The sequence below is a fragment of the Nomascus leucogenys genome, chromosome X (genome assembly GCF_006542625.1).
Source record: "Nomascus leucogenys isolate Asia chromosome X, Asia_NLE_v1, whole genome shotgun sequence".
Taxonomy (NCBI): domain Eukaryota; kingdom Metazoa; phylum Chordata; class Mammalia; order Primates; family Hylobatidae; genus Nomascus; species Nomascus leucogenys.
This window is the reverse complement of record NC_044406.1, coordinates 121,302,561-121,316,168: the sequence shown is the minus strand read 5'-3', so window position 1 is coordinate 121,316,168 and position 13,608 is coordinate 121,302,561. Positions and strand designations below refer to the sequence as shown.

The 13,608-nt window shown below is 39.3% G+C and overlaps 1 protein-coding gene across 9 annotated transcripts in view; it reads right to left on the bottom strand.

Annotated features, from left to right (window-relative positions):
• Nucleotides 1-388: 388 nt before the first annotated feature.
• Nucleotides 389-13,608, bottom strand: part of INTS6L (integrator complex subunit 6 like) — a 59,165-nt gene continuing 45,945 nt past the window's right edge. For 2 of the 9 annotated variants that reach the window (XM_030806874.1, XM_030806875.1), the window contains exons 11-17: nucleotides 10,190-10,408; nucleotides 9,161-9,284; nucleotides 8,002-8,144; nucleotides 5,636-5,738; nucleotides 2,736-3,110; nucleotides 1,754-1,847; nucleotides 389-1,369 (exon numbers count right to left, since the gene is read on the bottom strand). In XM_030806874.1, the coding sequence (XP_030662734.1) occupies nucleotides 1,261-1,369; nucleotides 1,754-1,847; nucleotides 2,736-3,110; nucleotides 5,636-5,738; nucleotides 8,002-8,144; nucleotides 9,161-9,284; nucleotides 10,190-10,408 (1,167 nt within the window). In that variant the 3' untranslated portion in view covers nucleotides 389-1,260. Of the gene's footprint in view, nucleotides 1,370-1,753; nucleotides 1,848-2,735; nucleotides 3,111-5,503; nucleotides 5,739-8,001; nucleotides 8,145-9,160; nucleotides 9,285-10,189; nucleotides 10,409-12,679; nucleotides 12,791-13,608 lie in introns of all 9 variants that reach the window. The other 7 variants (XM_030806877.1, XM_030806878.1, XR_004028700.1 and 4 more) reach the window with 7 other exon arrangements.

Below are 13,608 nucleotides of genomic sequence, written 5' to 3'. Positions count from 1 at the left end.
CCACTGCACCTGGCCTCAAATTTCTTTTTTACTCAGCCATTCCAAGGGTGAGTTGAAATACCACAAAGCTCCCCTACCATGTTTCAGTGACTTCTCTCCTAATTCAGGATTGGCTTGGTTGCTATAAACCTTTTACTATATTCTAGAGTTCCAATAAAACTTGATTCTGACAGTTTTTTTCCCCAGTGTTTTCCACGTTTCTTGAAAGTGACTAGTCCCTGGGTACTCTACTCTGCCATTTTCACTAACGTCACTCAATTCTGTGAGTGATGTTTTGAAGTTTAAATCCTTATGTTAACATCTTAACTTGTTTAACAGCATACGCTCTTTTTCTGAAAGGAATAACACATCACAAGAAACATATAACTAGAAATTTATCCAGCATTAATGAACTTGTGAAAATCAATAAAATGATTTATTTTATATATGCAAAATCAAAATCTCTTTGTACACTTTAATTTTTGCAAATTCATACAAACATAACAATACTGCTCCATATAAACTTTTGTATAAACATTAAAGGAAATATACACATTTTTTGTTCTTGTGCTTCCAAAGCACAGAATGTATAAGTCCATCTGAAGACTTTCTATCATCACATGCAAGAACAAATGTCAGAGGTTGGGGGCAGCCTCAAGTGCACTTTGTAATGTCTCCAGACAAAAGAGAAGAGAGTTGGAGGTAGATTGTTTGGTGACTCTCCCTGCCCCTTCCCACAGAGAAATAAGTTACCCAAATAGCAGCTTCTTACTTCTTTGATTCAAACTATCCTGAATATTGCATGGTTTAAAAGGCACAACTAGGAATTGTTGAAAACTTTGTTCAGCACACATAAGATTGCCATTTCTTTTCTGCACACCTATTCTTTCTGAAGGACACAGTAAGAGCACCAAGTTGTGCTCCACTTGCAGGTGGCCCCTGGCCACTCTGAGAATGCCTGGAATGGCAAAGTTCAAATGAGTGACCTCTCATTACCCGTGGTAGGGGCAGCGGTGTTTACTGAATTTAGCCTGCTGAATTAATAACATCAGCTTCCTCAATTGAGGAAAACAAAACAAAACAATTCATACTTTAAAAAATTATTAAGGCAAAAGCCCAGCTTTCACTGCCAGACAATCATAAAATTCAAAAGCCCCACTGCTTCTTCTTAGCATCTGGAAAGCAATTCCCTTGACTCAAACATTCCAGGAGGCTTCAACAATATCCTGTTCCATCCTACAGCACAGAAAACTTGTCATTTTTTTCTCATTGGTCTTTGCACTAACATGATGATCTGCTGTTGATGTGATTAATGTTGTTGAGAAGGTGGTGGGAATCTATTTTTTCTAGTACCTTCTCAAGGTACTGAATTAGGACTCGTCTTTTAAACCTGAAAATAAAGAGAAATTTTATGAACCAAAAGATACTTAAAGTACTCATGATGTTCAAGGCACTGTGTGGGATACAAATTGAAGCTTACAATCTACATAGGAATATAAAGATTGTCCTCATGGCAAGATATGTCTTAGAGCAAGTACCAATAGTGGCAATTGAGGGTCCAAGCCTACCTGAGGCTATGATAAAAGTAGAAGGATGAATGAGTTGAGTTCAGATAACATAAATCCAAATACTTCTGGAGATAGCCTTAACTATGAGTGAGGGCCAGGGTTTGAGAAAAAAGCAAGGCAGAGCCTATTCCTCTCTTTGTCCTGCACTGGGCCCTACTGCTCTAAAAACAAAAACAAAAAATTGAAGAGTTCCTGTTTATACCTACCTTGCGGCTTCTTTGATGGTAAATTCAACAAACTGTTTCTTCATCGCCAGAGGTCCTTGCACTTCTTCAAGCAAAATGAAAATTCTTTCATATTCTGAAGATATTTAAAAAACTTCATTATTTTTATAAAGATGAATGGGAAATAAAATTTAATTGTTGTACAACCTTAGTAACTGTTCTTCATGAGTGGAAAGTTAGATGCAGTTTGTATTTTAAACATTCAGATCAAAATATCTGCATGCATCTACTAGGACAACCCTTGTTAACACTAACCAAATGTAGCAGGCTGAATAGCAGCTGCTTAAAATTGTCCACATATTAATCCCTGGAGCCTGTGAATACATTACCTTATATGGCAAAAAAGACTTTACTTTGCAGGTGTAATTAAGTTAAGGATCTTGAGATGGGGAGATTATCCAAGTTTATGCATGTGGGCCCAATGTAAGCACAAGTGTTCTTATAAGATGAAACAGTAGAGTTAAGGTCAGAGAGAAAACATGTAAAGACAGGAGCAGAGGTCAGAGAGGAGAAAAAGTGCTAAGGGTGTTTTCATGAAGATGGAGGAAGGGGCCATGGGCCAAGGAATACAGATGGCCCTTAAAAGCTCGAAAAGGCAAAGAAAGAAATTCTCTCTAGAGCTAGCAGAAGGAATGCTGGTCTGCCAACACTATTTTGGCCCAGCAAAAATAATTTCAAAATTCTGACTTCCAGAACTGTAAGATAATAATTTGTATTGTTTTAAGCTAGGAATCTTTTGATAACTTGTTACGGCAGCAAAAGGAAACATTACAAGAAATAAGGGGAAAAAACAGGAAAATATAGACTGTACCTTTTTAGTTAAAGCAAGAGGAACTGCCTTAAACTATGTGAAAGCCCAATATTGCCCCCAGTGTACCTCAAGGGGTAGCTTGAATCTGTAGTGAATCATAGAATGACAGAGACCTCCTGGTGCATTATTGATAGATGTTCTTTCACTACTTACTTCGTCCAAACTTTCGAACTTCCTTCATTAATTGATGTTTTATATCAGCATTGATTCCTTGTGCCATAGCAGGAGTGATTTGTAATGTATTTGGCATAATTCCCAAAGTAGATGCTACTGGGTCTTTTTGGTCATCTACGGAGAGATTGCAGTTTTTGGCTCCTCCTACAAATGCGTTACTACCAGGTTTTTGAATCAGCCCATCTTTGCCGAGACTTGTGAAGTCGTCAGACAGAGAATCCAATTGGTTGGGTGGCATAAGATCTCCTGTCATATTTATAAGCTCTGATGGAGCAGATTTTGACAGGAAGCCATCAGGTGTGATCTGACCATTTTCCATCTTCTCCTCATGGCCATCGTGAATGACAGTAGCATCTGGAAACCAAATGAAGAAGTTGAGCTGTGAGGTAAGTGTATTATGTCAACCCCACAGGTATATCCCTCTGATGCTCAATTTCTAGGAAATAATCTCATAAAGCAGGATGATATACCAGGTGGCGATCTGAGACCCCTCAAATTGAGGCCAGGACACATAATACAATAAAACCACCTCTTATTTTCTGGTCCTATGAATACATATGGAAACCAAGTAAGACAGTACAACTCTAAACACACAATCACAGATCCCTGGTACTCATGCGTTAGTGTCAGCTTGTTATGCTTTACAAGTTGAAAACAGCAAGTCTCACTTCATTTCATGATTTCTCAAATTCACATACAACCTGCCATGCTTTACTGAGCTGGAAGCCAGATAACTTGGATACACCACAACCTGCCTCCTCTTTACATCAAATACATTCTGAGAAAATAGAGGCGGCCATTAGTGCTGAAAGTTCTATACGCACTCCATCACCAAAAATCCCTTTTAGTGTATTATCTTCCTAATCCTTCTTTTCTGTGTCAGAAAAGTACTTTCTTTTCACTCCAGATCTGACACCTCTTTCATTTATTCATCGTCTGTGGCAGGCAGTGTGTCGGGAGCTGGAGATCAGCAGTAAACAGCCCAGAGAGCAACGTTCCCTGCCCTTGTGGAGCTCACATCCTCATGGGGCAGTCAGACAGTACATGCACAATGAGCAAATGAAACAAGCAGCATTGGGCTGGTGTTGGGGAAGCCATCTACAGGCCTGTGGGAGACAGCAGCAGAGGGAGCCCCAGCGGCTCCCGTGTTAGGGGAAGGTGACAGAGGCCAGGCCGTGCAGTCTTGCAGACTAAAGCTGGTTCAGGGTCCCTTCTGAGTGCTCAAGAGAGTTGAGGATGGGTTTTCAGGAGCGACATGGCATGATGTGATATACATGCAGACATAATTATCTGGCCATAGGGTTAGAGAGTATGTGATAGATGGGGGCTAGATTAGAAACATGAAGCTAGGATAAGAAGGTATTATAGTAGCGTGGTGAGAGGCCACAGCAGTGTGCACTGGAGGGATAGAGAGAAATAGTGGGATTTAGGGATTATGTTGAACATCAAGTTTCCTGAACTTGTGAAAGGTATCAAAGCGAGGGAAAAATAAGAGAAAAATCATGATGACTCTACAGTTTGTCACCTGAACCGCTGGGCAAATAGTGCTCAAGTGTGTCAGGAGCCAGGGCACAACTGCCCTCCAGAGCACTCTTCCCGACTCTGGCTCAATGATTTCAGGTTGACAGCTTGACTTTGATAAATATTAGCATTATTTACATGAAGGAAATCTGCAAACACTACAATCTAGAGCTTCTCTACCCTCCTCAACCCTGACAGATGTTAAAGCTTTATTGGAACATATCTGGATGGTGTCATTATCTGCAATGTGGAAAGCTATAAGTAGAGCTGTTTTGGAGAGGGGCAAGTTCAAGAGTTCAGTTGAAACTCATGAATCCTACTGAGTTTTATTTGTCTATTAGACACCTAAGTGGAGATGCATGTCCACAAGTAAGTCTGAGTCTGAAACTGAGGAGCAATTTATATTCTAGGGGTATAAATATCAGAGTTGTTGGAACATAAATCAAATTTAGAGCCCCAAGACTGCATGGGGTCACCTAGGAAGAGAGTGCAGTGAAGGACAGGAGAGGTACCAGGATTGAGCTTTGAGGCCCTATGATATTTAGAGGTGGAAAGAAAAGGCAAAACCAGAAAATGAGGATGAAAGGGAGTTGCTATTAGAGGGAAAAGAAAGCTATGAGCTTATGGTGTCTGAGAACCCAACGTACACATGGAGGAGGGAGTGAACAACTGTGTCAAATGCTGCGGAGAAGGAATGGCAATGTGCTGCACACACTAGTGACCTTGATGAGAATGTTTCAGTGGGGCTGAGGAGGCAGATACCAGACTGCACCAGATTAAAGCATGCATAGGTGGTGATAACACAAACAGCAAGTGCAGATCCAGTCTTGCTGAGTCCGCTTGCTCCTACTGCCAGGGAAACCTGCTTTATCCTCCTCACCCTTGCAGCCACTCCAAAAGGTTGCAGCAAACATGCTCACCTCTTTCCATTTCTCCATTAATTACTGTGGTATTTACTTGCTAAGCAATGTATTCATTACTGTTAATTACTATGTGTTAATTACTATATAATTATAATTTTTTTCACCTCATGTAGATTGAGATCCTTGAAACAGGGTCTCTGCTCCCTGTGGGGTTTATTGTACCTACCACATAGATGATTTAGTAATGGCTTACTTAATGAACACAAACTGAACACAAAGGAAGGAACACAAAAAGGAAAACAAAATTGTTTAGCGTCTTAGTCCTCTAGGAGCCATAAGGAAATCACAACCACTACTCTATACCTGTATGTACAAGGGTGGGTTTTATGAGGTTTGGATAAGATGGGAACCACGAGGCTGAGGGTGGTCCCTTTCCGCCCACATGGTTAGTTACAGTAGGTGGTGTTTGTGGTTTCCTCAACAGCAGGGACATACTCCGCCTTCTCTTAGATGACATAGGACTGTTGGGTTCCCCTGGACGTTTCACTTTGTTTTGTGGCCCTGCTACAAACTCATCTGCTTCATCAATCATCATTCCCTAAAAAACACATAAATGAATGTATTTCATTAAAGACCAAAATTCCACTATTATAAAACTGCAAGCACTCTTAATATGCGTACATAATCAATCTTGCATTATATCACTAATATGTCTTTTTTCTTTCATTTTTTTCAATCCCATGCCAGATTAACTAATATAAATCTTTTTTTTTTTTTTTTTTTTTTTTTGAGATGGAGTCTCGCTCTGTCGCCCAGGCTGGAGTGCAGTGGCGTGATCTCGGCTCACTGCAAGCTCCGCCTCCCGGGTTCACACCATTCTCCTGCCTCAGCCTCTCCGAGTAGCTGGGACTACAGGCGACCGCCACCACGCCCGGCTAATTTTTTGTATTTTTAGTAGAGACGGGGTTTCACCGTGGTCTTGATCTCCTGACCTCATGATCCGCCCGCCTTGGCCTCCCAAAGTGCTGGGATTACAAGCGTGAGCCACCGCGCCTGGCCAACTAATATAAATCTTAATCATGGGCCAAAGATTTACCTTACCCCACCCCAACTTTGTTCTTAGAAATATGCAACTCAATTTTAATCCAATTTAAATGGAACAAGGAGGAAACTAACATACAGGATGTTGTCCCAAGCAAAACATACTACAATAATGATTAATCAGAAAGCTTGCAAATAAGCAGCATTATTCAACCAAAATGAGAGAAGTACGAACTATTTTGCATCAACTCTTCATAAGGGAAATAATTTCTTTTTTTATGCTTCAAACTCATATCATTAAACAACATTGATTACCACTGTACAGTATGCTGCATGTAAATGTTGAAAGGCAGGCAGGTGGAAAATGTAACTCCCTCATCTGCAGCCTCACAGGGATTCAAATATGCCCACTTTGGTGCTGGGCAGGCAGTGAGGAGGCTTTTCACTCTTGAGGGGGTAGATAAAAGATGAGAGGCAGCAGTATAGAAATTTAGCCAAGAGCTGTTCTTGTCCAAGAATAATCCAAAAATATGTGCCCTCATTATTTGAATAAAATAATAATAAATGACTTTTCCAAAGGACTTTTTACTCATAAACAATACAGAAAGGGGAAAACATTTTCAGAGAATTAACTACATGCCTGTTCGTGTTGTAAACAACGTACATGTACTCACTTAATATTATGCAGAGTTCTATTAGTTAGTTAGGTGTAATTTTTTTTTTTTTTTTTTTTTTGAGATGGAGTCTCACTCTGTCACACAGGCTAGAGTGCAATGGTACGATCTTGGTTCACTGCAATCTCCGCCTCCCAGGTTCAAGTGATTCTCCTGCTTAAGACTTCCAGAGTAGCTGGGATTACAGGCACCCACCACCATGCCTGGCTAATTTTTGTATTTTTCGTAGAGACAGGGTTTTGCCATGTTGGCCAGGCTGGTCTCAAACTCCCAACCTCAAGTGATTTGCCTGCCTCAGCCTCCCAAAGTGCTGGGATTACAGGCGTGAGCCACCTCGTCCAGCATAGTTAGGTGTAATTATTATCCCCAGTGCTACAAAATGAGGAAACGAAGCATAGAAAGATAAATTGAAGATTTAGGTGAGGTGGAATACCTTTCAATCTAGTCTTGTCACAAAAGAGATTATTGTGTGGTCTAAGCCTTAATACCAATGGTCTCCTCCATGAGTGCAGCTATAATCCCATTTGTTTTCATGCTTCAATGGGCAAGTCAGTATACCACACACACACACACACACACAGACACATGCCCCACATTTAGATTTTTAGTAGGACCATTCAAGTAAAACAATATCACTTAGTACTTCATATTTCAAGGGACACATTCATCATTTTCTAGATCACGCACTACAGATATGAATCATGGAAACAGGAAATAAACTGTGATTTCGATATTAAAGAAATTAGTGTGTGGTGGAATGAATATAGACTCTGGAGTGAGAAAGACATGGATTCAAATCCTTGCTCTTATGTGCTATGTCACAGGTAAGGCGTTTGACCACTGCGGCCTTTGATTTCTCCCTTTTAAAGGACAAACAGTAACATTTGTCTTACAGAACAGTTGTGAGCATTAAGTGAGATCATTTAAAACACCAGCTCCTACTAGTACTCAATACATGGCAGCTCTGACTTTATTCAACCAACACACTCTTGCATCAGGAGGCTCCCACTAAGAGCCTTGGTGTCAAATTTTATTGTTTAAACAAGCAAATGGAGAACCTCTGATTTGTATTCATCTTGCCAAAAAGAAAATAATCGTATAGCAAGAATATCCCAATTTAGGCAAACATAGGCATAGGTATCCTACCTTCTTATCTTGTTTAAATGGATTGCCAAAAGTATGCAGTCTTTTGGGTTGGTCTGGATCAATCTCTCGTAGTGGAGAAGCCAATGTCTTCAGATATTCCTGATAGTTACCCATTTGTGCAACTGGAACACTATGAAGGGAATCTGCAAAATCACAGGAAAAGGAATTGATGCTTATAGCTGAAGCGTATGGTCCTTTCGAGAAGACATGATCATAGTTTGGTTTAGCAGTGTGTGTCTTGGCATCAAATAGTATTTAAAGTCTCGAATCTAGCATTCTAGGATCTAGAATCATCTCTCTTCATCCCAATCATAACTTAGTCTACCATTACTACTGCCTACAGGCTCACATCGCTAGGATCAGAACAACTCCCTTGCCTTCAAACCAGGTTTGAGAATGGGCTGACCCTACACCACCATCCCAACTCAAATCACCACATAACTTCTGCATTTCAAAGAGTCTAGGCTCTACGGCATTTGCTTATCATCCAGAGAATCTTGGTTAGTAGGTCTTAATCACTGAGAATTTGATCAAATCTGTAGGTTCTCTTCCTAGAAAAGCCCTCTTACACACAAAACTTTGTGTATAATTTCAGGGAATTGACCAGAATAAGATTTGCTCATTTTAGTAAACAGGTGAGCCTTTTTAAAATTAACAAAATGGAGTAAATGGAATTTGTAAATAGTCACAATTATCCTGGATACCATTAGGTTGATTACTTTCATTTAAATGAGGTATTCTCTACTGAATTTATCACAGTAGGCTGAGTGTTATAGTGTTTGGGTGTGCAGATTGGGAAATCTGACAGACCTAGGTTCTGCCACTTTCCAACTGGCTAAACTTGGGCAAACTACTAAAATGCTCACTCTCAGTTTCCATGTCCATGAAGTGGACATAAAAACAGTATCTATTTCCTGGGGCTGTTTGAAGCTTACGATAGCTAAAGCATGGCACGTGTAGTGTACGTGCTGATTAATGCACACTTGCCCTTAAACTTGAAAAAAAAATGTGCCTGGTAAACAGACAGGGATTCCGTGAAAATAGGCATTTTAAACATTAAAATACTATAAAATAGCCTACTCATTATGCAATAAACACCTCCTGTAAGTCATGCCTGGCATTTTCCAAAAAAAAAAAAAGTATTTCACAGTTATTTTACCTTCATCTTGTCCAACAATAAACTTGTGTGTTTTCAGCAGATTGGATCTCATTCTGGTCAGCTGGTCTAAAAGACCTCTACGGGGAATATCATAAGCATTTCTGTATGTCTGAGGTTTCAAATCCTATTTGAAATGAAAGAAATAATTTCAGTTACTCCTAAGGCTTTTAATATAGAAATGTCATACTTATCCCTCTTAAAATGTTATTGAAGAGTGTTATATCAATACAACTGACTATAGTAGAATTTTCCCAGTGGCAAAATTCCACTTGCTAGCCTTGTTCTGCGTTGTAACACACCTACAGGGTATTAAAGCCACTGGGACTATCCCTTTTCAAATACGTCATTTAAAACACCAAATCCCGAGATTGATACCTGTGGCCGCCTTGCAGGACCACTGCTCGTACTCTAGATGTATTCCTCTGGCAGCCATGGAGGGGAGGTGAGCTGCTGGGATCTCCCTTCAGGAAAGCAATGGCTGATCCTGCAAGGAGTGCAGTTAGCAGAGAGCCTCCCGCTGCTGTGGTGCCATAGGGATCCGCTGCAGCACTGAGCTGAGGCCATGCCCTTCCCAGGCTGCCCATGGCCAGTAACGGAGAATGGCAGGGTGTTAGGGCCTGGCCAGCTCTGCCCAGCGTGGCCCTCCTCTATGGGAAATCTTGGTGCTAGAGGTCCCCACTGTGCTGGCCAAGACTTTCTCCAAGCTACACCAGTGTCTGAGCTTCTTCACACCCAATTCTCCTTCATTCCTCCCTCCTCTCACAGGTGATGGGTCAGCTTTGTAGCTTGGAAGCTCTGCCTGCCTACTCCAGCTTCATCTCCTCTTTATCTTTCATGGGCGTTACCCACAAAACATATCTTGTCCATTTAATTCCGTATTGATATCTGCTGACAATTCCTAAACTGGTTCATTATTAACTACTAACTCCAAAATAGGATTGTCCCTTATTTCAAAACTAAAGGAATATGAAAGACATAAATGTATCAGACAAGTTCAAACAAATACAAACTATTTATGTCACAATTTACCTTGTTTAAGAGCCCAATTTGGAAGCCAGCAAATTCTTTGGTGTTCAATTCTGTCAGTCTAAGCGCAGTTTCCCCTGTGATTTCTTTCAATAGTTTTCTAAAATTTTTATTGTGAGTCAAGGACATGCCACCTCCAGAATGATTTTTCACTTTAATTCCAATTTCCTGGGGAGGTTTCTTCCCCACTGATGCTAGTATTCGTTCTGACTCTAGTTTGGTCTAAAATGAAAGTACATAGTATGTTATAAAAACATCTACATTACCACTGTCATTTTTACTACTTAAGAAAGATAATACTTTCAGAACCCCACAGAACAATTTTCAATTACAAATCACAGAAAAATGGATAATTAAACATTTTCCTGTGCTTCTTTGCACTACCACAGCAAACAGATAGGGGGCAGGAAAGACAAATAATATATTTTTTTCTTGTCTAGTGTCAAAATTATAATAAAATCATGGAGAGAATAAAAACCATGAATAAAAATTTCATTCATAGACATTTAAAAGCACATTTTGTTACTATAAAATCTAGTCTAAGTGAACAGGTTCATTTCAGACTCAGACATAAAGGTTTAAGACTCTGTATTTATACATGTAAACTAGTGCTAAAATTCAGATCACATCGACTGGCATTATATCTGAAAAAATTAAACTATTTATCTCTAATATTGGACTATCCAAAAAAGGTCTGAAAAAATTAAACTATTTATCTCTAATATTTGACTATCCAAAAAAGGTCTTAGAAGATAATGCTTAATTTAACAGATATTACCAAGTAAGTAATTTGTAAAAAGCCTCTTAATAGGCATTGTGATACCATATTGATTAATATTGCTTGAGTGTATTATAGCAATATATATTTGGCATATTTTGTGTTTTACATACATCTGAAATGGCTCAAGAAACACTGGCGACCCAGTTATTAAATTAGTAATTTGAGCTATTATAAATTAGCTATGATCTTCTCTTTTTCTCAGAAAGATGGAATTCCACCAATGTTCGGTAAACCTAAAATAATTTTGGATTTCTTGTGGTTTGGTGACAGATATTTATTAATTTTCCCTAATTATTGGAATTAAGTCTATGTTAATTATCGCTAAAAAATTCTTAAGTCATGAAATATGAGATAAGAGCAAATGAAGCATCTGTTTCCTTAAATGGTCTTGAAAGCTCATTCGTAAAATGATACATGCGCCCCAAAAGGTCCCAGAACTTGCATGAATTAAAATCTCTGTACACTATTCTTCCTTGTGGCCATACCTTGGTGACACAGCCTTAAAGGCTTAGGTAAACATCAAATTTAAAAAAAATCGATAGATCAATAGATAGATAAATAAATAAATAACCAAACCAAAACATTTACAACAACCACAAAAAATCTATTAGCAGAGAGGAAAGGAGGTTAGGGGGACACTTGGTAGATTAGAAATCTGGGGTTGCCTTTACTTTCTTTCGCACTTATAAGTACACTGTCCTGGTAGGAGCTGGTAAGCTCCAGACCATACTGAAGTTGTTGTCAGTTCCCAGCAAGGTCTGTCGGCATCCCAATTGTGGAGTCACTTTGTTTCTTTGGTGAAATCTGATGTTTTGCTCACTACTCTCCATTTCCTAAAGGCCAAACTTCCAAACACATCCACCTTGAAGCATTATCACCACTGCGAATGTTACTATTGTCCCCTACCTGGGAATACCCTTGTGCATAAGGTAAGTAAAACTGCTGCATTAATTTTTCATATAACATAACACATTCATATGATAGTAAAGTTCTAACTCAGTATTTCTCAAATATTTCCATCCTACAAGAATGGGCTAAGTAGAGGTGAGAAGTATGATAAGGAACGGTGAGTGGAGGATGAGGTACTAATAGAGAGGGGCAGGCAAGGGACAAGGTGAATAATGGCAAATGAGGAACAGGTGGAGGGTGAGAAGAGAGGAAACTGAGCTCCACTCTTCAGTTCCCCTTGGGGTCTATCACCCTCCAGTGTGAGGAACACTGGTCTCATCTCCCCACTCTCCAGGGAAAAGCATATAGCTCTTTATCCAAGGGCTAGCATGTGAGTATAAGTCCTTCACATGCCTGAAAACTAATCTCAGACAAGTCATTTAATCACACCATGCCTCAGCGTGCTGATCTAAACAGGAGGGGTGCTGTAGCCCAGAGTGATCTGAGGAGGAACTAGGTTGAAGATAGACAAAATGTGACCCATGAGAGAAGTCTATTAAACCTCTGCCCCATATCAACCAGCTTGTGGGTAGGACAAGCTGGCAGGCAAAAGGAGAAATGGCACAGCATCAAATGATACTGACAGACCCTTAACTGCAGCTTAATGGTGAAGCTAGAAGCCATAGAGAATCACATTATTACTAATCCATAAAGTGTAGAGATATATACACATTTAATTTGAAAAATTACAGTTACACTAAAGAATAAGGAAATGCACTTCTGAGGGCAAAGGATTTTTGTTTGTTTGTTTTTACCAATACTACCTGTTGGCTGAGTTTTTTAAGGTAAGAGATAACACTGTAACTAAGTCCACAATCTAAATTATCTGATATCAGATTTGGAGCTCCCATCATCCTTAGTGCTTTCTTTAATGGCTATAAGGAAACAAAATACACAACAGTAAGAATAGAATAAATCTTAAAATACTCAAAGTTCAGTTATAAGGGGCAAAGGGACATGATTCATTTCTTAGAAGTCAAGGTGCTGCACATAAAACCAAACATGGAACATTAAAAAGTGGCAATGAAAATAGCAGAGAAGGAGCAGAAAGTAAAAAAAAATCAGAAGAGAGTGGGATAAGAAGAGCAAGTAACAGCAAATTCAAACAAGTAAATTGCGTTCAATCTTATTTCCCAAATCATCAAATCATTTCACATTGCATTTTATTGTTTGCCCCATTACTGCCATGGTAAACAGTAACACACCCCAATTTCTCCTCCCAGTGACACCAACGGTACCATTTAAGATTCTGCCTTTTCACCTCTAGAAACTTGGCTTAAAGGTTACCACATCAACCTCTGAAATTATTTTGGTAATCTTGATTTAGATTATATTACCAGTTCAAAATCATGAATACTTCACATTATAGAAACCAAAATGAGGCCAAGTCATTTCTTAATTTTTTTGGATTCCGCCTCCCACCACCAGTGCCCCAACTTCATGCTGTGTCTAGGACACATTTAAGAGGCAATAGGCAACTGTAATGTCTTCAGATTTTCTTTTTCCAGAGGGAAACCCCATACTGAGAATTTCTAGAGTTAAAAAGGAAAGTTGATGTAATATATGAATCCAGATCTATTTATTCTTAAATTCCAATGTTATAATTTCATAAGGTTACTTTTAATGAGAGAAACATAGATGTGTTTTATAAAAATAACCATGGCAGTTAAAGGAATGAAATAGAGAAAACAGC